Source organism: Gopherus evgoodei, chromosome 14, assembly GCF_007399415.2.
Source record: "Gopherus evgoodei ecotype Sinaloan lineage chromosome 14, rGopEvg1_v1.p, whole genome shotgun sequence".
NCBI lineage: Eukaryota > Metazoa > Chordata > Testudines > Testudinidae > Gopherus > Gopherus evgoodei.
In genome coordinates this window covers 6,196,459-6,223,763 of record NC_044335.1, presented here as the reverse complement: position 1 = coordinate 6,223,763, position 27,305 = coordinate 6,196,459, and the positions used below count along the sequence as shown (strand labels likewise).

The window sequence follows — 27,305 nt, the reverse complement described above, 5'->3', positions numbered from 1 at the left end:
ATACTACTCTGTATACTATACACTGAAATGTAAGTACAACATATTCCAATTGATTTTATAATTATATGGTTAAAAAAGAGAAAGTCAGCAACTGTTCAGTACTAGTGTGCTGTGACACTTTTGTATTTTTATGTCTGATTTTGTAAGCAAGTAGGTTTTAAGTGAGCTGAAACTTGGGGGTACCCAAGGCAAATCAGACTCCTGAAAGGGGGACAGTTGTCTGGAAAGGCTGAGAGCCCCTGTTTCAAAGTTTACTTGGTCCTGCCTCAGCACAGGGGGCTGGAGGTGAGGACATCCCAAGCTCCCTTCCAGCGCCTACATTTCAATGATTTTGCAGTTGCGTGGATACAGCTGGCCACTTTCCATGAGCAATCTCCTGTCTGCAGGCACAAGTGCAGGGTTGTGTGCATGCAAATACCAGTCCGGCGGCTCCTTAAAAATGCAGCTTTGGTTTAAATAATAAAGTGCTTCTGCTCGTAAAGCAAACTGGGAGCTGGGTCAGGGCTTGTCACACTGGGGGCCTGAATTGCCAGTGTCATAGATGCTGTTGCCTTTCAAGATGGACAACAAATCTTGTCTAGTGGTTAGGAGACTTGCTTAGGCCTTGGGAGCCCTGGGCTCAAATCCCTGCTCTGCTACAGATTTTTCAGGACCCTGGGCAAATCACAATCAATTATTTGAAATCAGTGGGCATTAGCTAAACCTGGGGTTGTGAGTTCAATCCTTGAGGGGGCCATTTGGAGATTGGTTCTGCTTTGAGCAGGAGGTTGGACTTAGATGATCTCTTGAGGTCCCTTCCAACCCTAATGATCTATGACTGTAACAATTCTCTAGGTTCCTAAATACCTTTGAGGCTCTGGAAATGGGTTCTCAGTTGCCCAGCCATACCACGGGGATAACAGACACACACACTGTCACTGTGGATGTTGCACCAGTTTATTGGTAAAATTAACATGAAGCCTCACAAACGCTGGAACATGCTTTTCCTTTTAAAGAATTTCCACTGGACCTTAATGGTTAGCATCCAGTCGTTGACATATAAACTCTTACAAGCTGATGTGCAGACATGCGCCTCAGGGAGAAGATGGCAGCATCCTGGTGACGGGGATGGTTTCTGCGCAATGCACTGGGAGCCTACAATTCATTTGCCAGCCTTCTGGGCCTTCTGGGCCGACTTGGTGACCTTGCCAGCACCACCGCTCTTCTTCTCCACGTTCTTGATGACACCAACGGCCACGGTCTGCCTCATGTCGCGCACGGCAAAGCGTCCTGCGGGGTGGGGGGATGGAGAGGAAGGAGGTGGCATGAGAACAACAGGAGCGTGTTGCTGTCTCTTTAACACTTGGAGAGCCCCATTTCAGATTAGACCTAGAGCCCCCTTCTGACCAGTCCATGCCCAGAGCAGGCAGATGGTGGTCAGACTAGCACAGAGGAGGAAGACTACAGATCCCAGCATGCAATTTAGCTGAGACTACCTATCCCAGCATGCAGTTCTCCCTCTATACTCTAGTAGGGCTGTGAGAGGTGTGCACAGATTGCACCTTGCTATTAGCTGTATGAGCAGGTGCACTGTTCTAGGCAAATAAGCAAGGCCTGCAAGTTGTTACAGAGCTGCCAATCAGGCTCTCAGTTGAGAAAGGTACACAGGTAAGCAGAGTCAGGATGAGCGCTACCCTCCCATCTGGTGGTGAACTGTAGAGTGCGGAAAGAATTTTAAGAATTTGCATTGGCATGCACCCCCCAGCCCCATTTAGCATAACCCCACAGCAGCTTGGGATGGGACTGCTTTGTGACAGAAATGACTCAACCTCAGTTGGGTGGTACTTGCTAAACATGGGACATGGGTTCCAAAACCCCATGAATTGAGAGGTTGGGTACTGTTGTGTGTACCTGATGGTATGGGCCCCTTTTGAGGGCCTGGAACACCAACTGCACAGCCTCCTCTCTCCACTGTTAAAGAGTAGAGCTAATTTTTAATTCTATTAGGAGTCTATCTAGAGACTGCTGAACTGAATTCATGTTGGGCCAATGGTGCACCAGCACCAGGGCTCCCCTACTAAGAGCTGAAATCACTGAAAGAGCTGAATTGAGATCACAAGTGCTATGTTAACTAGTGGGGGAGCCTGAAGACCTATTGTTAAGCAGCTGGCAGAGCAGTTTGCAGCGTGCTGGAGCAGCCCATGGAACAGTGAACGAAGTGAAGCGGTTTGCAGGGACCGCTGGAGGAGCAGCACAGCTGGTGTGGTGGAGCTGGTTGTGGTGAAGGCTGCAGCAGAACTCCACAGAGAGGTGGAGCAGTTGGCCCTGGCCCACGTAAGGTGCCCCTTAACACCCTGTGTGGACTTCCCCCCCCTTTCCACCCAAGCTGGGAGGGGTAAAACTCTGCAGATAAACTCTCGAATTCTGGGGTGGCACTGACCAGAGACTTTTGGGTTGTTGGACTTTGGGGTGATTGGATTTAAGACCCTAAAGGGAAAAGGACATTGCCAAACATACCTGGGGGTGGGTTTTTGTTTATTTGTTTATGGTTTGTGTTATAATCCTGTTTGTGGTGTTTCTCCAGTGGGATGCTGCATTGTTTCCTTCCTTTATTAAAAAGATTTTGCTACACTCAGACTCCGTGCTTGCGAGAGGGGAAGTATTGCCTCCTAGAGGCGCCCAGGGGGCTGTAGTATGTAAGTGTCCCAGCTCACTGGGTGGGGGCTCGAGCCGGTTATGCATGGTGTTATTGAAACGGAACTCCTGGATACTGAACCTGGCCCTTGTTGCTGCCAATTCAGAGGGGCAGAAGGGTTACACATAGATACCACTTCACTGAACACTTACCCTGTTATTGGTACTTCTGTCCTCTAAGCAAGGAGTGAAAGTTATATGGGAATTGTTGCTGGGCTAAGTAATCTAAACTCATGGTTATTATCAAGCTAGCCTTCGCACTGTGGCTCAATGAAGTGAAGATTCTGTAATCACATTATTAAAGTGTTACTAGAGATTTGTGCTGTGTAAGTTAAAGCATTACCACATAAATACATCTTGCTGCATGACAGCATCCAAATGGATCTGCTTTAACACATCCCCCTTTGCAGGAGCTGGGACCCCTTGCCCCAGAAAGATCCATCCCGCTGAGTGCAGTAGCCTGTTCGCGGATGACACACTTTGTTAGCTAGGATTTGATTTGATTTAGACCAGAGAACCCCAAAAATTCACAGCCTGCATCATAAATGCTACATCATCAGACTCAGAGAGACTCTAAGTAGCTCAAGTGTCTTTCCAGTTAGGGACCTCCTCACCCTGACGTGACACGTGGTTTCCAGGAGGTAACAACTGACCACAGCCTGGGGAAATAATCAGCCCTGAGCCCCCCTTTTGTGGGTGTGTAGAGCAGGAGCAGGAGGCAAACAATGAACCCATTGTCTCACCAAGGGGTGGGTACTGGGAGAAGCTCTCCACACACATTGGCTTCCCAGGGATCATCTCCACAATGGCAGCATCTCCAGATTTCAAAGATTTGGGGTTGTCCTCCAGCTTCTTGCCGGAGCGTCGGTCGATCTTCTCCTTCAGCTCAGCGAACTTGCAAGCGATATGTGCGGTGTGGCAGTCGATGACAGGGGAGTAGCCAGCACTGATCTGGCCAGGATGGTTCAGAATGATCACCTGGAACACAGAACAAAATGGAGCTCGCCAGGGTACACTGAGGCAAAAACCATGAAGGAAACCCCTTGCCGCTCCCACGCAGCCCAAGTACACAATATGCTGTGGGGGCAGGGAGTGAAGAAGATACTGCCATCTCGTGGCTCACACTCAATGACAATAAGACAGACTTTCACTAACAGCTCTCAGAGTTCTCCCTTAGTTTAAGCGCTAGGAGGCCTGTATTTTGGATGTGGATGGGCCAGTGTTCTAACCCCAGCTCCCTGGGCTGCGTGTGAGCGAGAGATTCATCTGGTAATTGTCTCATCGCTGGAGAATATCCGTTTGTTACAAGCCCTCTCCCGGCCCAGCCTTCATAGAGACCCATACAATCTCACCTCAGCTCCCCCGCCTTGATGGAGAAACGCTGAAGGGGAAAATATGACAGTTCTAACAAGCAGTAGTGGGACTAAGGTACATGAAAAGCCAACCATGCCCAGTTTGGGTTTAAACCAGGGAAGTAGAAACATGGCATAAATGACCCAAAAGGCTGGTATATACGGGTACATAAAAATCCCCGAAGTTTCAGCTGCATACACGGAATCCACTAGGCTACAATCCACTATGCTTGCTGTCCCTAAAGTGCTGAGTAATGTAGTGCTGTGCACTGTTCAACAGGTGCTGTGTTCCACCTCAGAGGTGGCTACATTTCGGTAGTGGTGAAAGCGATTCTTCTATATGCATGTACATACCTTGAACAACAGATAGTTAAGAGCTCTGGGATCTTTCTGGGAGAAAGGCACTACATAAAGCCTTCACCTCAAGCTGGCTGTGAGAGTCTCTACCAGCCTCTCAGAAGTGCTGCTGCCTGGGATAGCCTTTCTTGAGATAATCTTATCCATCCCGGCAACCTGATGCACCAATAGACAGGCCTTGGGTTTGTTCCGTACCTGTGACCAGCTTGTCCATGCATGCGCTGATGGATGGGACTCTCATAGACCCCCATTACCTGGTCACTGTTGAATGCTGCTGACCTGAGACGTGAACTGCGCGGCCTCCTGGGGCGGGTCCGACTTGCTGTCCCCGCAGACGTTCCCGCGGCGGATATCTTTGACGGAAACATTCTTCACGTTGAAGCCGACATTGTCTCCTGGCAGGGCCTCGCTCAGAGCCTCGTGGTGCATCTCCACCGACTTCACCTCAGTGGTGATGTTCACTGGGGCAAAAGTCACCACCATGCCAGGCCGGAGGATCCCCGTCTCCACACGGCCCACTGGGACAGTACCAATACCTGCGAGGGAGGGGAGAGGAGGTGACATGAAGACAGCAGAGCTGAAAGCAATCAGCGTATCATATTCCCAGAGTCCATGGGCCAGACCATCAGCTGGTGGAAAGCACTGAAGTCAGTAAAGCTATGTCAGTTTACATCAGCAGAAGATGTGGGACTATTTGCTTATTTAGGGCCTAATCTAGAACCAAGGGGGCAAGATCAGCTACCAGGGCCCCACAGCAATGCCGTGATCTGTGCCTGATAAATGATATTCATTCAGTGCTTTGAGAAACCCTCTATAGCTCAAAGAAGGGACCTCGTAGCCAGGACTAGCTGTATGGCCCTGGTCATCCGAAAGAGGTTCCATTCTACCTGTGTAAAGCCTCTTGCTTTAAATTCATAGGGACAGGAAAGCAATCTCCTGGCCAGAATATTGCTAAGTGCTTTGACACCGGACCTGACAACGCACCCGATACTTGCTCAGAATTAGCAACAGAACGAGAGAGGGTATTAACCAAAGGGGAGCCTTTTACCAACTTTCTCCATCTCAAGAGTTTGGAAAATTCCATGAGTTACGTAAGAAACACCAATAGAAATGACCTTGCAAAGAGGCCAGGAAGCCTGGCTGGATTCATCCCCTCCTTGGAGTCAGTTCTCGTATCCCCCGCGGTATTGTTTTCCTCCAAACACTCATCTTACTCCATGGGAAAACCCTCTGTATCTGTTGCTCATGCCCTTGACTGGGACCCACTAACTAATGACCATGTGATCTGCTGCGGCCAGCTAACGACTAAAAGCCCAGGCCACAACAATGCACTTTAGGGGAGCAAAATTCAATCCATGCCTGACTTCCACACTGAGTAAGTCCTAGCTAGGGTTAGGGGAGGGGCTGCAAACTGATTGTGAGAGATTCAGCAGACGTTGCCTTGTGCCTAAGCAGGAGGGACTCCTGCAAGATATTTATATTCACTGAGACATCAGTTCACCAGGACAAAGGAGACAGTCTGGCTTAAATATTCCAGACACAGCTTGCCGGGCAGGCTAGCTAACATGGTCTTACTGATTGACACCGGCAACTGGAAGGCACCTGACTCTGGGGCGGACCAGGTGCCAACGGGGCAGAGAAGGATCTCTAAAGGGCACAGGCTATTGGCTTGCTGATTTGACTTTTTCTTCAGTGAATTTTAGTGCTTGTGTGTCACACAGCGTTGGTGACATTGGGGCATAGCACCAGCAGGCACTGGGCAAACTTCCTTCTCTCAGGGAGCTCAGCCACAGCACCTACCTCAGAGCCTCCTTGCTGCCCCGATCCTGGCCTCTGGCACAGTTTTGCCAGGGCACCTCTGACCAGGCCTTGCCATGCCCACTGCCATTCTGTCCGGCAGCTCCTGTTAAGCACAGACTGACAGCTGTGCAAAGATCAGTGGCCATTTTATGAGGCAGACACGTGTTCCTAGCAAGGAATCATTAACATGCATTTCCTTTGGGCCTTAGACCAGATTTCAGCAGACCCCGGTTTCCAGGCACAATCTTGCACCCACAACATTCATGCTCAGAAAATTAATTTTGGGTGCAGGTTGTGCCCCCAAAAGAAACATTCTGCAAATGCCTCCCTAAATCTCCAGCCTTGTAAAACTAGCCACTGATGGGTCTCTTTGCAATGGTCCTAACTCAGTGTTCCCTTTAGCTTCTTCCAACCCTTACAGCTTTGATTTTGGGTGGAGTTTGCAAAGTCCAACTAAGTCAGCCCAATTAGATCTGGAAAATGTGGACAATGACTGTGGGGGAAATCTCTGGTCCGACCACCAGAGGGTGCTGTAATTAGGGAGAGAAGACAGCAACAGCTTTGCTCACCGCCGATCTTGTAGACGTCCTGAAGGGGCAGGCGCAGAGGTTTGTCTGTAGGACGGGTGGGAGGCAGGATGGTATCCAGAGCTTCCAGCAGCGACACTCCACTAGCATTTCCTTCCTTACGTTCTACCTTCCACCCTTTGAACCAAGGCATCTAGAGAACAAAAGGGCAGAAGCATGCACTGAGCAGACACTTCTCTGCGGCAGAACCCTTCAGACCCAACGTCCCATAGAAGCGTTCCAGCAGGAGATGAGCCTGCTAGAAGCCCCGTATCCACGTATGATTCTGGGACAGCCATTCAGCCACTGAATCTGAACCCCGTCTCGAGACAGAGAGGCTCATTTCTCTCCAGGAGAACAGAAAGCTCTTTATATGAGCTCGGGTGCTTTATATGAGTCACCTGCTGACCTGTCTTAATCTGCTCGACCATTTAGCAAGGAGCAATCCTTCTGCCATATCATCCTGTGTGTTAATCTAGATCTGCCCGCCTTAACTCACCAGCTGCTCCAGCAAGGCCTTCCATCCCCCATTCACTTCTCTCATTAGGAGCAGCACACACCATATGTTAGCACAAGTAATCCAGTGACACAGCCTTCTGGGAAGGAAGGACAGTGGACATGATGGTCTTTTAATTCCCTTTGCATGCTGGGTTATGCATGGATAGACTGTTCCGTCCACCTCCAAATCTGTCCCTATTCACCTTTGCCCTGATGACTCACTAAACCTCAGCTAGGGGCAGATCCAAGCCTGCAGACTGCTGGACGCTCTAGAGAGGGGATGCCCCCTATTTTGCGACAAACACAGCGGGCTCATCTACGGGCAGAGCTACAGTGGCTTAAACTACGGGTGCAACTTAAAACTGACATCATTAAACTAAGGCAAAAATCTGCGTGGATCCTCTGAAAATTGGTCTCAGCCTTAAGTCTGTGGATCAGGAACAGGGTTAAGCTAAGTCACTCAAACTGAAATAAAAGGCATCCACGCAGGGGTTTGCTCGGTTTCACCAAACTGGATTAAAACCAGGTTAAACGCATGCAAGTCCAGTGTGTAGAGAAGGTCAGAGAGGGGCGTGCATGGGAGGAAAGAGGGAGAAGACGAAGAAAATGGTGAGATGGCCCATTGAGAGGAAAGACAGATGGAAGGGAGTGCTAAAGAGCTGGAAAAGCAAGACAGGCGACCTCAGGGCAGGGCAGGGCAGGGAGTGCTGACGCGGAATTGAATGTGCAAGATGCCTTCAAGTGTTGCCAGTCAAGTACATGAGTCTACTCAAAGCAGCAGGTGTCAGTGACTCTTTAACTGCCTGATTTAATTGGCAGCTTGCTCCGGGCACTGAAGCTAAGCTCCCCCCAGACCTGATTGCCAAATCCTAGCAACCCTCATGGGGCACCATGCCAGGAAACTCCATCTTGTGCTTGCAATGCAAATCGAGACTGTGGCTAGCTTCTGGTAGCAAGCGGCCCATTCCCAGACCTCCCTTCGCGTTTGGCTCTTTGGCCACCGACACAAAGACAGTGCGACCACCTGCTAACCCTGCAGGACAGAATTCCCAACCATCAGCTCTCAAAAAGAAAACTCTTCCCGGCGAGCTGCAGCAGCCACACCTCAGCTCAGCCAGCAGAGAGAGCTGACCCTTCGCACAGGCCTGATCCTGTCCATCCAATAGACAGCGGTGACAGAGGGACACATGCCATCAGGTTCCTTTAACCCTGACGTTAGGGGTAACCGGGAAAACCCAGCGCGGGGAGCCCAGATCTCCCAGTGCATTCTGAGTGCCGGACTTCCTACCCCCCAGAGTGGCTGCAGAGGTGATGCACAGCCCTGCATCTCTCACTGGCCACCTAAGGAAAAGAGCCCACAGAGTGGACTTTTTAGCGTAGCAAGCAGAGGGCTGTTATTTTATTATTTGCATTACAAGAGCAAACAAGGTCAGCCCCACTGTGCCAGGTGCTGTACAAACACTGGGAGAGGCAGCCCCTGCCCCAAACAACTTACCCTCTGAAGGGACAACAGGCAAGAGGAGAAACAGAGGCACGAAGAGGGGAAGTGATTTGCCCAAGGTCACCCAGCTGCTCAGTGGCAGAGACCCAGGCCTGCTGACTCTGAGCCCAGTGCCCTCAGAAAACAGCCCATGCCCTCAGATGGGAGTCACAAAGAAGAGAGACAGGAGAAGCAGGAGACAAGGAGTCACAGAGCTGAGTTACCAGGACCTCATCCATGATTCACTCCCTCTGGAGAGGTGTCTACTGACAGGCTCCTGATTTGGAGCCAATGGCCACTCTAGGTGGGTGTTCACCCCCGTGAATGTCAGAGCCCTGCCGGTCCGCTTCCCCGTCACTTAGGAGGTCTCTGGGAGCTTCCACCTCTCGCTTCCCTGATGGCTTCGGGTGGGTGGAACAGCCCTCCGCTGCTCCCCATCACAGAGTTCAGTGCAGGACATGCCGGGGGAGGAACTGGAGCCATTGCTGGGCTGCTTTAGCTCACATCACAGAAACACTAACCCAGGAACCTATCCCTTAACAACCTCGTTGCCTCCTCTGTCCCCATATCTCCTCTAGCGACACCATCAGAGGACCCAACCACATCAGCCACGCCATCAGGGGCCCATTCAGCTGCACATCTACCAATGTGATATATGCCATCATGTGCCAGCAATGCCCCTCTGCCATGTACATTGGCCAAACCGGACAGTCTCTACATAAAAGGATAAATGGACACAAATCAGACATCAGGAATGGTAACATACAAAAGCCAGCAGAAGAACACTTCAGTCTCCCTGGACACTCAATAGCAGATTTAAAAGTAGCCATCCTTCAACAAAAAAACCTTCAAAACAGACTTCAAAGAGAAAATGCAGAGCAACAATTCATTCGCAAACTTAACACCATTACTTTGGGCTTGAATAGGAACTGGGGGTGGCTGTCTCACTACAAAAGCAATTTTCCCTCTCTTGGTATTGACACCTCCTCATCAATTATTGGGAGTGGACTACATCCACCCTGACTGAATTGGCCCTGTCCACACTGGTTCTCCACATGTAAGGTAAATCCCTTCTCTTCGTGTGTCAGTATATTTACACCTGCATCTGTAATTTTCACTCCATGCTTCTGAAGAAGTGAGGTTTTTACCCACGAAAGCTTAGGCCCAAATAAATCCGTTAGTCTTTAAGGTGCCACTGGACTCCGGGTTGTGGATACAGACTAACACAGCTACCCCTCTGATATGTTCCAGCCCTGGTTGTTCCACAGAAAAGCCTGAAAATGTGACTCCTCAAGGCTCAAAACCAAGACGCAAATAAAAAAGAGATTATTTCCAAGCCAATCGCATGGTTTTGGAAGAGCTGCCTGATGAGTTTTGCGCCCTGCGGGCTTGGCAGTGCCTCCTTGGAGCCCTGCTAGGGTTGCTGGAGGCAGGTGGGTTTTCCTCTGCACATCTGCCCTTTCAGCACCTCAGGGCCGATAAATGAGTGAACCTTCCTCCGCATCAAAGCTCAGGACTTTGCACCTCCCAGGCTACAGAAACCTTTGGCTGAGACTATGTGAGGCAACTGTGCCATCTGGTGGAAAGTCTCCTTCATTGCCATCACTGACATTCTCTCTGGCATTCGTCCCTGACAGTGACAACACCCCATAGATCATGGGACACCAGAAAGCACAGAATTGTCTACAGTGACATTTCTGCCTGAGCCCCTCATTGCTAGCTCCTCTGCAGTTTCCTGCCCAGAACATTTCCGGTATTTAGGAGGCAGTTCAGTATCAGAATCCATTAGCTACTCCCCTCGGGGGTAGGATTGGGAGCCATCAGCAAGCAAAATGTCCCTTTAGTCAACAAAGATGGACTTAAACTCTCCTGTTTTCCCCAATCTTCACCCATGTCCACTTCCCAGCACAGACACGCTTGTCTCTACATACTATGGACGTTGCTTGTCCCCTGTATCATCAGGGCTTGATTCTCTGCCGCCAGGCACTGTCACCTACAGCTAGGAGTATGCAGGGCTGCCCCTCTGATCTGGTACCACTTCACACCCACTTCGCACAGGTGTCAATGGCAACACAAGTACGAAGCAGCAGAGAAACTGTCTCTCCATGTGATGCTTCCCACCTGGCACCTTCAGGCAGGGCAACACTCACAATCCAGGCCTGGCTCTGAAGCCAGCTACCCCCGATCTTCTTGTGAATAGTCTCTGTTGTGGGACTTTCTACTGAGACAGGCAGGGGCGGCTTTAGGAAGTGCGGGGCCCAATTCGAACAGTTTCGATGGGGCCCCAGCAGGGATGACTAAAAAAAAAAAAAAAAAAAAAGCCACACGTGGGGCTTGTACTCACCGGTGGTGCTCCGAGTCTTCCGCAGCAGGTCCTTCACTGAAGGACCTGCCACCGAAGACCCGAAGCGAGCGAAGTACCCACCGTCGAAGTGCTGCCGAAGACCTGGAGTGCCACCAGGTGAGTAAAAATCAAAAAGGCGCCTCTAGCCAGGGAAAGGATTCTCACTGGGCACAGGGCCCTCTTAGGCGCAGGGCCCGATTCAGGGGAATTGGTAGAATAGGTCTAAAGCCGGCCCTGGAGACAGGTGTATTCAGGCAGGGCGGAGGCATGGGATGGGAGGAGCTATACCGTGAGAGGGACCCTGGGAAGAATTTGGGTGACCCAGAAATTTGAGTGAGTCATCCGGGAATGCTCACACTCTAGCAAGTCCTCCACTGCCTTCTGAAGGATGCAGCATGAGGACTCCCACCATCTCTATTTGGAGGGCCTCTCGCTGCTCCACCAGGTCCCTGTGCTTGCTTCCAGGTACCTAACCCCTACTGAGGAACCAGCAAGGAGCAGTGACTGCTTTCCGTGAGGGGGCTTGAGGGCGGTGACCTAATCTGAGGGCCAAGGTTGGCTGGTGAGAATGGAATCCACTCCTGGTGGTCAGTGTCCAGGCAGGGATGGGTTAAAAACTACAGAATGTGGAGGCTAGAGCCTATACAGGTGCAAAGCTGCTAACTGGAGACTATGGCCAGGCTGGAGTTTCATTTGTCGGAGAGAGGACTGACCTGCTGAAATCAAGACCAGCCAAGCTGCATTTCTCTGTGCTGCACCTTTTGTGGCCTGGGCCTATAGGGCCAGAGACCTGACCTCCTGCCTGCAGGGGCTTGTGAATCTGGTAGACAGAGATACAATAACCACACTAAGGAAAAGGCAGAGAGGACTGCTCCATTGATTAAAATGGCTCAAGCCTCTCCAGGAAATTGCACCGCTCCCAAGCCCCCTCTGCTCTGGCAAGTGACTATGCCTGGAGGAGCCTCTGCTTCTGTGCGGCAGGAAAGATCGAAACCACAGTGGTTGGCAGCCAGCCCTGCACCTGCCTTCTCCTCCAGCCGGTGCAAGAGAGAACGAGTATCAGTTTCCAGATTGAGTTTCATGCCTTTGTCCAAACTACTGGCTAGGATAGAGAGAGCAATAGTCCAGCAGCCTCCAGTTGCAGGACTCGGTGTGATCACGGGCCCTTCCCAGGAGCCACTCATTCCCACACGGGGGACATTCAGGGAAGAAGCCCCAGATCCTTTAGCAGCTCATTCTGCAGAACTGCTTGGCAAGTATTTCTAAAGGAGAGGACCCTGGGGTGGGAAGGAGAGTGTGGAGACACTGCCTGACCCACCGCCTCTTTCATTACAAATTAAACACTGCCTTCAGGGCTGTATCAAGGAACTGATCTTTAAAGGGGCTTGTTGCTCATCAGCTGGCCCCAAAAGAGCCTGATACCGGATTGCCAACCACCGGGGTAAATGGCCTCTGCTCGAGACACCTTCCCTGAAATAGGCTTCTAAGAGACAGAAAGCTGCAAGGGGAAGGGAAAAGCCAAGTTCACATGCCCACTGAAATCCATTTCTCTGCTAACTTCAGTGAGCTGCACATCTTCCCCCGCTGTGTAGAACCAACAGAGGCCTAGGAATTGATGTTCAGTGGAATGTATTATATTTAACCTGTAAACTGCTGGGCACATGCTAAATCAAGCACTCCACTGGCCCGTTCTAGAAACGCTGGTTTGACAGCACGAGCACTTAAACAAGCTCGGTATGGAAGCAGGGTGCCAAGATGGCTGAGACCGTAGCATAGAACCTTCTGCCGGCCAGTGTATGTTACTTCCGATCTCCTCACTGCATCCAAAGTAGGAACTGGGGACTGGTCCAAAATGACGGTCTCACGAAGATCTCCTGCAGCAAATGCAGCCAGGCTGTGTCCTATTTTATTTGGATGAGGCCACTCCATGGCATGGAGGACAATGAAGCTGCCAGAGGTTCTAGCAGTTTCATGGATTCTCATCCCAGAGGAGCTGCACATTCGGAGCATGTGACTTCAGAGCATGTGACTGCCTTGTGCTTTAATGGAACCCAGCCAGAAAATGGAGGTGAAAAAAACAAAATCAAGCCTTTACTGTAAGGGGGAAAAACCCAGATGCTGCTTCTCACGAGAACCCTCCTAGGAGAAGTGGCGGTAGGGGGTGCTAGTCTGAACTTTTGGGTAAGAGATAAGATTTAGGTCCTGGTCATTTGCAGAGCCTGATCCTGCAAATTGCTGTGGTCACTGGCTGCAATCCAACAAAGTCAGTAAGCAAGACTGAAGTCAGTGGCATTATTCATACACTTAAAATTAAGCATGGGCTTACGTGCTTTGCTAGATTGGGACAAGACTGCTCAGCACCTTGCAACAGCTCATCACTCAGCCTGACTGAGCCAATGCTGAGGGTCTTGTGGTGCGTTCATGAGCATAAGAGTGTTAAAATTCTACCCACCCACACTCCCGCTGCAATTTCAATCGACAGGGGCATTTTGATGTGCTGTTCAAACAGCTGCTGTCCACCTGCCCCAGAGACAGCTGCCTCTGTCTGGCACGGGAAAGCTATTTCTGCACATAAGCTTGGCACACCAAGGAGTAGCGTTATATTAGAAAATACTATTTGGATGAATGGGGCCAGCCCACTCTCAAGTAAGTTTAAAAAAAAACAAAAGCCCTGCACGCCACAGCCTCAATCTGCACCTCCACCGCCCGACCTATTAATAGGAGGATTGCTCAGTATCATCTCCCCAACCCAGCAACTGGTGACATTTGGAAGCCTGTCTAACATGAGTCTAGTCAAGAACCCCTGGTACTTTCCTTGTAGTGACCAAGACGGACCATACCCCAGCTTCACGGGGAGAGGAAGAGACTCTCTAAAGTCCAAGGGGACAAATATTCTCTTCTAAGTTAAGCCTGCTCCTCTTCTGACCAGTTTGTCCTATGGGGGTTCAATGATGTTTGAATAACGTTTCATCATTATAGGTGTAATTACAGCACATCCCTCCTTTAACCGATATACTTAGGATAATGTACCTGAGCATCTCACAGTCTTTATTTTCACAACAGCCCTGTTTGTAAGGACAGTGCTATTATCCACCTTCTAATAGGTGGGGAACAGTTGCACCAGAGAGGCTAAATGACATGGCCAAGATAACCTGGGGAGTCTGTGCCAGACCAGATAATTGAACTGAGATCTTACAGATGTCAGGTCACAAGCCCAACCACCGGAGACTTCTTCCCCTTGGATAGTGGTTAGTTTTCTCCCACCAAAAAACTTCACTATAGGAGCGTCACTATCCTAGGAGACGGCTGTCTGACAAAGGTGTGCTGACAACTGCAGGAGGCCCGTGCAAAGTCCTATTGTCACACCCACCAGGGAACAGCTGCTGCAAGATTAAGGGCTTGTCTACATCAGAAAGTTGCAGCGCTGGTGAGGGAGTTACAGCGCTGCAACTTTGAAGGTGTACACATCTGCAGGGCATCACCAGCGCTGCAACTCCCTGTTTGCAGCGCTGGCCGTACTCCCGTTTTGTCTCGGGTGTAGAGGATCCAGCGCTGGAAGCTGGTAATCCAATGTAGACACTTACCAGCGCTTTTCTTGACCTCCGTGGAAGGAGGAAGCCTCTGGTAATCAAGCTGGTCTCCTTCCGCGGCTTGCTCTCGCGTTCCCGGAACCCCGAGCAAGCAGGTCTCCTTCCCTGCGGTTTGCAGGGTGGTTCGGGGAACGCGAGAGCAAACCGCGGCGAAGCTGGTCTCCTTTCCCGGTTTGCTCTCTCGTTCCCGGAACCCCGAGCAAGCAGGTCTCCTTCCCTGCGGTTTGCAGAGAGGTTCGGGGAACGCGAGAGCAAACCGCGGCGAAGCTGGTCTCCTTTCCCGGTTTGCTCTCTCGTTCCCGGAACCCCGAGCAAGCAGGTCCCCTTCCCTGCGGTTTGCAGAGAGGTTCGGGGAACGCGAGAGCAAACCGCGGTGAAGCTGGTCTCCTTTCCCGGTTTGCTCTCTCGTTCCCGGAACCCCGAGCAAGCAGGTCTCCTTCCCTGCGGTTTGCAGGGTGGTTCGGGGAACGCGAGAGCAAACCGCGGCGAAGCTGGTCTCCTTTCCCGGTTTGCTCTCTCGTTCCCGGAACCCCGAGCAAGCAGGTCTCCTTCCCTGCGGTTTGCAGAGTGGTTCGGGGAACGCGAGAGCAAACCGCGGCGAAGCTGGTCTCCTTTCCCGGTTTGCTCTCGCGTTCCCCGAACCCCCCTTGAAGCCGCCCAACAGCGCTGCAGTGTGGCCACATCTAACACCACTTGCAGCGCTGGTTGCTGTAAGTGTGGCCACTCTGCAGCGCTGGCCCTATACAGCTGTACTAATACAGCTGTAACAACCAGCGCTGCAAAATTTTAGATGTAGACATGGCCTAAGAGCTTAGACGTTTCTCTTTATCATGGGAACGGCAGTTTCTCTTCTCCTCCCATCTCGGCTGAGCAGAGGAGGGGGTGAAGTTAATTTTCATATTTTGATTTTGCCATGCAAAAAAAAAAAAGCCCCCAAAACATGCCATGGGGTGCATCTGGGGAAGCCAAGAAGTGGTCCTGCCATGTGGCAGTGTACAGAACAGGCTCACCACTAGGTCATATGCCTTATAGGGGGAGGAGCTGCTTCTGGTACAATAAACGGTCCCTGAAATAGCTCTTTTCATTCTAGGTACCACATCATCAGAAAGGTCTGGACAAAGCAGGTTCGGAGGAGATCAGTGGGATGAAGGACTGATTTTGGAAGGAAGAGTGAATGAGCTACATATGCACAGCTTGGGGCAGTGAGGGCTAAGGGGGAAATAGGAGAACAATATAGCAGTATGTCCAGGATGTACCTGCTGAGGAAGGAGAGGGATTCTCTAGGATAGTACATGACATACAACTAGGAGGAATGGGAACAAATTTAGACAGAAAGGGACATTTAGAATTAGTGTCAGGAAATTCTTCCTCTGTTGGTCTCTGAATGGTTTCCAAAGGGGAGCAGTGAAGCTCCACTGCTTGGGTCATTTAAAACTAGGGTAGGCATAACCCTAGCTAATGTCCTGTAGGGAACAATCCTGGATGATCTGATGGACCATCACTTTCATGACTAACTTCTTGGAGAGTCTTGGGTTGCCTGAGTAAAGAGACTTATCCAGTGACACACACACACAGTGAATCAATGTCACACACACATACAAATTAATGGGTGGCTGCTGTATTGACAGACACGTCTGGGAGAATTTCCCAGTGCTTGATAGGCAGAAACTAGACTGAATAAAGGGAACCATTCCAAGGGCATGACCTAGTTTGTGTTATTTCACTGAACAAACAGTGCACGAAAACGTGTTATGCTCCCCCTGGGTTTGACAACCGCTTTGGATGGAGCTGGTTGCTAGGAACCAAAGGCCTTCAAATTAAATCCCTTAGGAGAAGTCACTCAAATCAACTCCTGCAGCTGTTTACACTTATCTGCCTTGGTATTAGTCCAACGCAGGATGATAATCAGGGCCCTGAACACTAGGCCCACTTACATTTGGTCAGCTTGATTAAAGCTGTGGGACAAAGATCTATTTGTGCAACACAGGCCGTTTTGCATCACAGGGGTGCATGCAATTTGCATTCATTTTGCACAGCACAACAGTCAACCTCAGCCTGGACTTGAGCAGCTTTGAGGAGGCAAGTCTAGTACCGCACCCACGCACACTTACATTGGGAGATGGCTCCAGCATGTTGTCCCCATGCCACCCAGAGATGGGCACGAAAGGGACTGTGGCAGGGTTGTAGCCGATCTTCTTGATGTAGGCGCTGACCTCCTTGACGATCTCATCGTAACGCTTCTCACTGTAGGGCGGCTCTGTGGAATCCATCTTGTTGATGCCAACAATGAGCTGCTTGACACCCAGCGTGTAGGCCAGAAGGGCATGCTCACGGGTCTGCCCATTCTTGGAGATGCCAGCTTCAAATTCACCGACGCCAGCGGCAACAATCAGCACGGCACAGTCAGCCTGGGAGCAAGAAAGACAGAAAGCAAATTAGGTGCTGCTGCCAGCCCAAAGGAGATCTGTCCTCCGCTGCTTTGTCCTTGGTTCCTCTTGCGTGAGAAGGTTCATAACCACCTCTCCATGCAGGTTCCCTCTCTGACCTGACTGCTCCCACTAGCCTACAAGATAAGTAACAGCATCCTCATCTTGAAAGCAAGCCTTCTCTTTCACATCCTGCCAAGCCAGCTCTCCCCTATTAGAGAATTATTTGCTATTGTACTAGGGAGAGACGATGGTTTTGCAGTGAAGGCCATAGCCTGGTACTTGGGAGTTCTAGGTTATGGTCCTGCTGTTGCCACAGGTGATCTTCAGCAAGTTGTTTATTCTTTTGTTCCTCAGTTCCCTATCTGTAAAATGGAGCTAATAATACTTCCCTGCCTCACAAAGGTGTTGTAAGGGCAAGTTCATTAATGCATGTACAGCGCTCACCTGCGAGTGACTGGGGGGCCACCTAGAAACCGAAACAGTTTCTCAGACCCTACTGATCCTTTCAATCTCTCCTTGCTTGTGAGTGGCTGCCCAGTGCACCCCAGAACAGGGTAAGCCTGCTCCTATCCAATACTTCTCTCTGTGGTGCTCGTTGAGGATTAAATACTGCTCCTAATTACATCAGTGGGAGTATTGCCAGGGATTTTAATAGGCCCAAAATGAGTACTCCAGAGTTTTTCGAGACAGGGTGAGAAGGTGCTACGGAAACTCCAACCCATATAACTCGTGTGCCAATTGTGCTACACCAGACTGCCAGTTGAGCTTGGTCTTGTGACATGGGCTGGGGACCAGGACAAGACTGTCCAACTCGAATTCACAGCAGGGGCCTGATCTAACGCCCATTGAAACCAATGGAAATCTTCCAACTCACCTCAATGGACTTTGGATCAAACCCCATGTGCACAAACCCATTATCTATCCCCTCTCTCAGGCAGGAGTTCTCTCATGACCCCGTTCCGTCCTCCGCTGCATATAGGGACTACAATGGAAGCTGCCTGCAGACATGAGAAGGCAGTACATGACCCCAGCTGAGCATCGCGATATTAATTTTCACAGGACATAGGTTATCTAACTCCACATTGCCACAGTTAGGGCTCATCCAGCTCCCAGTGAAATCAGTGGAATGATCTCTGTTGTCTAAAACAGGACCCAGACGAGTTCTGTATGCTGAGCGGCAGAATGGGAGCATGTTAGGGATCAAGGCAAAATTCATCTTCATAACTGCAGTGGGTCACTTTGTGAGACCAAAAAGCCACAGAAAAGGCTCACATGGGATTCCCATTTAGTCCAACAGAGGCCATACATTTTGTGTCACGTAACGAAGCGTTGCCAGCCAACATTTCCCGCTTGCAGGTGGACTCCGATGACTGCTATATTTTGTCACAGCGATCTAGAGAAGTAGCTCCAAGGCCTGAACTGGAGAGTTGCTAACCACAGCAGGAGTTTGCAGCTGCTCAGCACCGCTCAGAAGCAGGCCTGTGGTAGGGACTGCAAGGTGGTGTGTGATTCCCAAGGCACCAAAGCCCAGTTTTCTCCAGGGAGCACTGCTCACTTTGAATATTCATCCTTCTCAGGCCAGTCTGAGTCTAATGACATTATGCGTCGCTTGGCAGCATTGTGAGGGTCAGTTAATTAATAACACTCTGTGTTTTGTTAGCACCTTCATCCTAGGATTTTAAAGCACTCTACTGACCTGAATTATTACTATAGGACTCCCTTTCCCCTGGCCCTTTCCCACGGTCCCTCTGGCTGCAGAGAGTTCTGTAACCACTGTTGGCCATGGAGGGACAGTTAGCTCAAACTGGGAGGACATCAAAGGGGGGGGAGGGGCTTTGAGATTAGTGGGTGGGCCTTACCAGACACAGAAAGGCCTCATGCACATTGGTTATCAGTGAGTGTTTCTACAGCACACTGTACTGCCACCATGGGAAGGAAGTTACTGGGCTCAATACTGGGGTACTGGTGTGAAATGTAATGGCCTCTGATATACAGGATGTCAGATCTAATGGTCCTTCTGGCCTTAAACTCTATGAAACATTAAGCTGCAGCTGGGGTTGCACCACTATACATTCCAAATACAGAAGGAGGTTGTGGGTTTGGCATTTCTGGATTTTTTTTTTTAAATGGTGCAGCACGATGTGCAGATGAAAGAGCTTCCAGTTGTTTCAATCTTCATCTGCTGGATTCTGAAATGAAGTCTGGTAGATAGAAACCCCCCCAAGTTAGGGTTTCAAAAATATGCATGGGCACCCCCATCCATCCTGCACCCCAGGGTGTCACCTAGTCCCTTTCCCAGGTGCTGCCCACCAGCATGGCACATTTTCACTTTTAAGACCTACAATCCTTCTGTTCCTCCTCTCATTGTTCTCACCTGTGAGGTCCCTGTGATCATGTTCTTGATGAAGTCTCTGTGGCCCGGGGCATCAATGATGGTGATGTAGTATTTGGTGGTCTCAAACTTCCACAGGGAGATGTCAATGGTGATACCACGCTCGCGCTCAGCCTTCAGCTTGTCCAGCACCCAGGCGTATTTAAAGGAGCCTTTCCCCATCTAGCAAGTGATTAAAAAAAAAAAAAAAAAAGAGGAGAGCACCGGATGAGAAGAAACCTGAGCCCAGAAACAAGGTCAGCTGATGATGCGGCATCCCAGTAACCTGCCTTCACGAGCTCAGAAACCCAAATAGGGAGCAAAGTTGCAAACATTAAAGACAAACCCTACTGAATTCAATGGCAGCAGGCCCAGGTCCTTAATCTGTATTGAAGGAAATAAGCTCTTCTTTCAGGCAAACAGGACATGATAGTAAAGAATTATGGTGCAATACTGGAAAAATCCCTGACCCAATATTGCTGTCTATTAGGTGAAACTGTGCAATGTTGCTAACAGAAAACACTGTTTCTCAATCCAGAAGTCCAGGTGTCGCTGTAGTCAGCCAATAGTTGAAATGAACACCACCACAGTATAATGTCTGATAGATTAAATCAATGAGATGATGATGGGATACTGCTGGCTGCTGCATAAAAGAGCAATGTGATGTTGCTAAGCAGTGGATGAATTCACGGGCAAACCTATGCTATGATATTGCTGACTAATGGATGAAATCGTGGCTAGAGATATCCAATGCATAAAACCGTGCTGTGTGGGGCTAATCAAAGTAAATATCATCTTGGTTTGACAGGCTTTGCTCATAGGTAAAGTTTTGCTGTGATTTTTTAGCTAATGAGTAAAATCATGTTTTCTTTGTTGTACTGCTTTTCAATTTAGCATTATGCCCACATATTAGTTCACTACCTGTTTCTCCCCCGTATGTCTCAATCTACATATATTCATATAGCTGAGGAAGCCACTAAATTAGGTTTTGCCATATGTTGGGTCCATCTTCCTCCCTCTGGCCTTCTGATGCCAAATCTTGAACAGAGCCTTCTGAAATCATACCAGTAGGGGGAGCTGCTCTTTCCCCGCCTGCACTGGAGTTCTGTGCATCCCTCCCCAAGTGTGAACCTTCTACCAATGAAAATGAAGTCTCAGAGAGAGGGGTGGGGTGGGGAGATCTAGCCTGCAATAGCCTTTCTGACTGAGATGCACTGTAGTTACTTGGCTGTTGCCTGGCAGTGCTTGCGGAAATAAAGGTGTTAATGTTCAAGGATATTCCAGTCTTTAAAAACACCTGAAATATTCTAAATCGAACAAATAGACCTTATCTAGAGAATTAGGTCATTTGCCATGGCATGCTTCTCCACTTCCTATGTAGTTCTCAAGAGCATGGCAAATGCCATAGCAGATTCATCTAGTCCAATATCCTGTCTACAATAGTAATCAGTACTAGATGCTTCAAAGATAGGTGCAATAAACTTCATATGGGGTAATTATGGATGATCCACCCACAGTGGAAGTTTCTTCCTAACCACAGGCTGTTAGTTGTTGCTCATGTCCTGAGATATGAGAGTTAATATCGCTGCATAAAAGTTTATCCTCCCTAACTTAACTGTGGATGTTCTGCTACTGTGTTCTGTTAGGTCCATTGCCATCAGAGTCAGTGGAAAGACTCCCATTAACTTCAGTGAACACTGGATCAATCCCTTAGACAGCTGCCATGTTCCATCCCAGAGATATAGAGCCGTGATTCCCCTGGGCTCGATTTGTGAAGTATAAATTTTAATGGAGTGCAGACTGCTTACACAGATTTATCTTGGGAATGACTTTGCATCTGGCTACAGAGGGTGATGGGCATAGTCCTAAAATAGTTGAAGAACGGACTCCTTGCTACACGGAAATAAACTGCCACACCGAGCAAACAGAAAGCCTACCTCTTCTGAATAGGTAGGGAGGAGTTTCCATGCATTTCCAAAGGTGCATCTTCACATGTCCTTAGCTATCTGTTGGTGGCACTGGAAAAAGCTATACAAAGAAAGGAAGGTCCCAAGCAGTCCCTGTGTCCTTACAGCGAATTTACAAGGAATTCAGATTATAATTGGGATCTGAGCAAGTGCTAACAGTTTAACTCCTTCCAAGCTTGCATACTTATTTGTCTAGCACATTATTAGAAATAGAAAAGGACAGGCGTTATTCTTACTGCAAATAATTACAGTTTGAAATAGTGTGGCAACATCAGAGAAAAAGTACCAGAGAAACTGCTTTAGCTAGTGGAATTTATTAATAACAATACATAGATCTCATATAGCACTTTTCATACAAAGTGCTTTGCAAGAGATGGTATCAACAACCCCATTTCATAGATGAACAAACTGAGGTATAGTGTGAGGAAGGTTACAGGTAGAGCTGAGAAGAGATCCCAGGTCTCTGGCCTCACAGACCACTGTTCTGCTTGCTTAACCATACTGCCTGTCAAACTGTGTCCTCCCAGAAGAGCAGACCGGGATTCAAATCTAGTCGGAATGTATTTGGGATGGTTCATACCCTCATCTCTATAGACTATACCTTCAACATACAACTGTGCCTTCTTATCTGATTCATCACAAGGTTCCTCCTCACTCAGAAAAAAAAGAGATGATTGAGAATCAAAGAGAAACGGTTACTCACACACACACACAGAGGGGGGGAGGGGCTGGACCTTCCAGATAAGTGCTGAATCACACTAAAACTTACAATGTCATGCATAGCTTGAAGACAAATGTGAGCCTTTATTTAACAAACAGATCCCCCGCCATCCCCCAGGTCCCTTTCACTGGGTATATTCAATTACCCAGAACCGGTGCAGAAAAAAAACCTGTATTATCTAGCTTTGCACAATAAGTCCACTGTTAAATACCAGAAACTGCCTGATATTTCTCAGTTAAGCTAAGTATCAAGGACAGTTATGTTCTGAGATCAAAAATAATGAATAAAGAAACCTTCCAAGCTACTACAACCTCTGTTCTCTAGTGAAATAATTCTTTCTTTAAAAAAAAAAAAAAAAGGAGAAAAGATAAAATAGTACTGGGGTGGGGGGGGGGAGCAGAGGTGGTTGTCATTTTGTTTTGTTTTTTTATTCATGCAGGCCTCCATTTCCTCCTAATGCAACGTAGTCAAAGAAAAACCCCTCCACAGCCCTGCATCAGAAAATGGAGTCTGGAAGCTCAGTCAATAGGCTATTAATAGCAGCTTCTAGCCCCTGCATATTCTGGCAAGTCAGTGAAAGTGTCCGCTCAATTCAAGTGGCTGCAATCACATCTAGAACAACCTAATTATGCTGCATCTCACTCATCGGTACAGGACAAAAATATCTACGAGAATAGCACAGGCCATTTTAAAACAGAGTTTAGACACACGATACAGCTCTTGCTGAGAGAGTTGCAAAGGGAACTGATGACAAGGTAGAGAAAAAGGTGGTTTATCCTGGATGTTATTCCGTAAATGCAAGGCGTTAAGAAACAATCAGCAAAATGTCTGTTCAAGACTGGCAGCTCGAAAAATGCTGCCATTTTTGTATATTACATATATTGAATTTTACAAAGAAAAATCAAAGCAACAAAGACACAGATTTATGATGGCCACAGACCTTTTGAAAAATGCATCAATGCTCCTAATGGTTCATTTCACTAGAATTTACCATTGCCACATTCTGAGCTCTTTTAATTTAAAAATGTCATTCTGTAAAGGTATTCCTTCCCTTTTACTCTACGTATCTTCCCTTGTTATATGCTGTGGCTTTGTATGTTCTATGGTGAAAGCCAGATAAATGCATTTATTATTATGCGGCTATTATTATTGCCTTTATAAAAGAAATCATAAAATTAAATGAAGTAACACATTATTTCAGACCAGATTTTCTACTTTGATAGCTACTGTCAAAACTACACACAAGATCCCAAACCCAAGAATGTAAATCAGTTTTACCAGACTGGATCAGACCATCTACCCAGTACCCAGTCTCCAACAATGGCCAAGACCGTCTGATTCAGAGTACAATGCAAGAAATCCTAGATCGGGCAATAATGGAATAATCTCTTCCCAGGGAAAACTTCCTTCTAGCTCCCAATATTTACATGTTGGCTTACACTCTAAAGTACAAGCATTTATTTCCCAGAATCTTTATTCTTTTAAAGGTATAATATGTTATCCCTGTAAATCTCCCATATATTTTTCAAATCATGCCCAACTCTTATTGCCAAGTTATACCAATGTGGGTAAGTTCCACAGCCATCTGGAAGACCCAGAGAAAAGGGTGCAAAATGCCAATGCCAAAATGTCCTCTTTTACCAAGGCCAAAAGAGTTGGAAAGGCCCAGCGGCAAAGGGATATTGAGAGAAGAGGAAAAAGGGAGGGCAGAAGAGTAGAGGGAAGGTTGAGGAGAGGCACAGGAAGAAGGGAGGAAATGTAGGGAACAATCCTGCACTGGCAAGGGATGGATTGGATGATCTACGGGGCTTGTCCATCATTCATTTGCTGAGGAGGGGACAAAGGGGAAGGCATGGGAAGGGTCAGAGGCCTCACCTCAGCAGCTTCCTTCTCAAATTTCTCAATGGTCCTTTTGTCAATGCCCCCACATTTGTAGATGAGGTGCCCAGTGGTGGTGGATTTCCCGGAGTCCACATGTCCAATGACGACAATGTTGATATGTGTCTTCTCCTTCCCCATCCTCTTGGGTTATGTTGGAAAGGGCCGACGCTAAGCAAAGGAGCAGAACAGCTGCAGTTTTTTGTGGAGGCTGGGGAGAGACAAACAAGAACATCAAAAGAGTCTAACAGCAACAAGACCCAGGACAACAAGACCTTCCCAGCAGCTTCACCCAGGCTGAATCTGACAGCCACAATGACAACACTGTGTAGCTATTTAGACATATTTTTACCTTCTGCCTCCTGAATTAAGGCACACTCTTCCCAGATACCAGCAAGCTGGATGTAGGCCAGACGTAGTCAGGTTAGTCTGTCCACCTCCTTTTTTTGCAGCAGTGTTGGAGCCTGCCTGCCTCAGGATTTGCTGTGGCTGATGCTAACTCCACTCATTTTCTATTCCTGTATGCTGTGTAAACCCTTCCAAGCCCCATGCAAGTCACCATCTTTTCAGCCTTTGCAAGCAAGCCAAAGATAGGTGATGAGACTGCTCGTTCAAAGTGACACATCATAGGGGCCCCAAACATATTATCCTAGTTAGCCCTTGAAACCCTGCCAGACTGACAGCCTCACTTACAGGGGGTTGTTACTGATTTATTCTTGGTGCTTCTGTGTTAAAAATTCCAGTGATTTCCAAGCACTGCCTCCATTTCACGCACTGCTCTGCTCTCCGCGGAGCTCTCAGGCATTCATTCTTGTCTAGGCTTGTCTCAACAGAGGTCCTATAAGATACTCAATTCCTTTCTGGTTCCCCATGGACTGAAATCTCCCAGGGAGCTTGTGGTTAGGATGACAATATGGTGCCCACAAAAGGGAACGGACAAAAATAACCCATGCTCAGCCCTCTACCCCTGAAGGTGAAATGGAAGCAGCCTGGGAGCTTGCAGAAAATTCAGCAATGCCATCAGAGCACGCAGTAGGGGATTTTCTTCCACACATCATGATAAAATTGAAGAAGAGGTATAGAAAGAAGGTATAAAAGCAATAGACCCAGCTATCTGCCTCACACAGGACCCTGCAGCGCTGCACCTGCTATAGTAACTGTGCAGAATACGAGCCTAGTCCATTGACTAATAAAAATTAATTTCTTTTATCCACCTTTAAAGTTAAAAGAGGTCAGGGAAAGTTTGCTGTTGTAATACAGATTTCATCATGCACTTGGTTATATCCCCTGAGAGCAGCCTTCCAGGACAGGAGCAAACCCCTCCACCTTTTCACCCTTCATGGACCTGGCTGGTATCATTAAATCAGTTATGCTAATGCATATTATAAGCCAACAAAAACGAATGCAGCTCTTTCTAGTGGGTGCATCCCACATCCTCCAGCTGCAACACATCAAGATAAGCAACCTCCAATGGTTTAAGAAACCTCTGGACCGTATTTTTTTTCAGGGTTAAAGATGCTAAGTGCCTTTATTTACAAGTGGGTAGGAGGGTCTGGCATCTTGGGCTGGAAAATTTAGTTCTGTGCAAGCTCTGCCAACGGTCAAAACCCCCACACACAGCACCTGATGGAGTCTGGTGACACAGGCTCCCCTTCTCTGCCCCTCCCTCTGGGTTATTTTTAAACCCGGGCTGCCCCAGACTGGGCTAGTTCAAAGCAGTTATGGGCTAATATTCCACTTCTTAAGCCTTCCCTAGCACCTGCCATGCTGAATTCTACCCCCAATTTTCAAATCCAGCCATCTTTTCCGAGCGATCTGCGAATCCCAAATGTTTGCATTTCTTCCCTCCCTTTCCTTAGGGGTGTCACCACAAGGTCACCCCCCCGGCCCGATCTCCTTCTCTCTCCCCGCTTCACCCGCCTGGGAGCCGGTCCCCAGCGCTGCAAAGCCCCGGCGCGGCCAGCTCGGAGGAGAGGCACTCGCCAGCCGCCGCAATGACACTGCCCTGACCTGGCAGCTCACGAGCGGCGTAAGCGGCGAGCAGACGGGACCAGCTCCGGGGCAGCCTTCGCCCCTTTTATTCTGCATCGCCGGCCGCCACGGCTCGCCCTTCATCGCTGCCCGGGCATCGTCCGCTGCAGCGCCTCCTCCCACCCCGGCCCCGGCTGCAGCCCCTGGCTCTGCGGCGGCCCCGGCCGCGGACCCCCGAGCCTGCATCCCCGGCTCCGTGCCCCCGTTCCCCGGCTGGGCGCTCTTACCTACCGGTGGCGGCGCCGGGCTCAGACAGCGGAGGCTGCCAGCTTCGGCTCCGGCGGCTTTATCTCCCTGGGAGGGGGTCCCCCTATTGCCGGTGCCGGCGCAATGCAGTGACCCCCTGCGCTACAGCAATGCGGTACCGAGCGGGGCGGAGCCGGCGGAGGGGGAGGGCGCCTGGGAGCGGCCAGGGGCGGGGGGCAGAGGGTGGGAGAGGAAGGGAAAAATAGAGGGTGGGGAGGGGGAGTGGGGAGGAGGGGAAGATTGGGGAGATGGAGGGCGAATGAGGAGGTGTGGGGAGGGGGAGATTGGGGGAATGAGGAGCCGGGGGGGAGATTGGGGGAATGAGCTGGGGGAGTGGGGAGGGGGAGATTGGGGGAGTGGGGAATGAAGAGAGGGAAGGAGGAATGAGGAGATGCAGGAATGGGGAGATGGAGGGGGAATGAGGAGATTGGGAGGGGGAGGTGTGGGGAAACGAGTGGGGGGAGGATGGGGAGATGGAAGCAGGAATGAGGAGATGGGGGAGGGGAGATAGTGGGAATGCAGGGGGAGAAGGGGGAGGGAATAAGCAGCTGGGGGGATGGGGAGTGAGGAGCTGGGGGTGTGGAGAGAGGAAGGGGAGATAGAGTGTGGATGGCAGGAGAATGGGGGTCAGAGGAAGGGCTGGGGAACAGAAGGAAAGTATCTTGCAATAGGGCAGCAGAGGGAGGTGGGCAGGAGGTGAGGCTCGAGGTCCTGTCCAGCCACAGCCTGGGCAGAATCAGGCCTAGCGGCCGCGGGGACATTTACACTGCATGGCACCATCAGCACTAGGCAGCTGGCTGAGGTCAGCCGTGACTGGCTGCTTCTACCATCCGAAGGCTGCGGGGAGTCCCGTGTGAGACGAGCCGATCGGCTCAGAACATTGTAGGGAACCAGCCATAACATGCTGCTGAGGGCTAAGCGGACCCTGGAGAGAGAACTTCTCACCAGCCTCCCAGTCAGGATTGAGGCCCATGGCTGGGGCCATGTAAGGAAGTGTTCACT

The 27,305-nt window shown here is 49.4% G+C and overlaps 1 protein-coding gene across 2 annotated transcripts; it reads right to left on the bottom strand.

The window, feature by feature from the left end:
* Positions 1-914: 914 nt before the first annotated feature.
* Positions 915-26,396, bottom strand: EEF1A2 (eukaryotic translation elongation factor 1 alpha 2). Of its 2 annotated transcripts, none has more exons than XM_030533459.1 (8): positions 26,289-26,396; positions 24,024-24,237; positions 19,464-19,643; positions 16,772-17,068; positions 6,752-6,902; positions 4,662-4,918; positions 3,417-3,651; positions 915-1,269 (listed from the first exon to the last, which is right to left on the bottom strand). In XM_030533459.1, exons 2-8 carry the CDS (start codon positions 24,165-24,167, stop codon positions 1,142-1,144), a joined length of 1,392 nt encoding a protein of 463 aa, XP_030389319.1. In that variant the 5' UTR covers positions 24,168-24,237; positions 26,289-26,396; the 3' UTR covers positions 915-1,141. The 2 variants fall into 2 exon arrangements, with proteins under 2 accessions (XP_030389319.1, XP_030389320.1); XM_030533460.1 differs by having other exon boundaries at positions 26,285-26,391.
* Between the last annotated feature and the right edge of the window lie 909 nt (positions 26,397-27,305).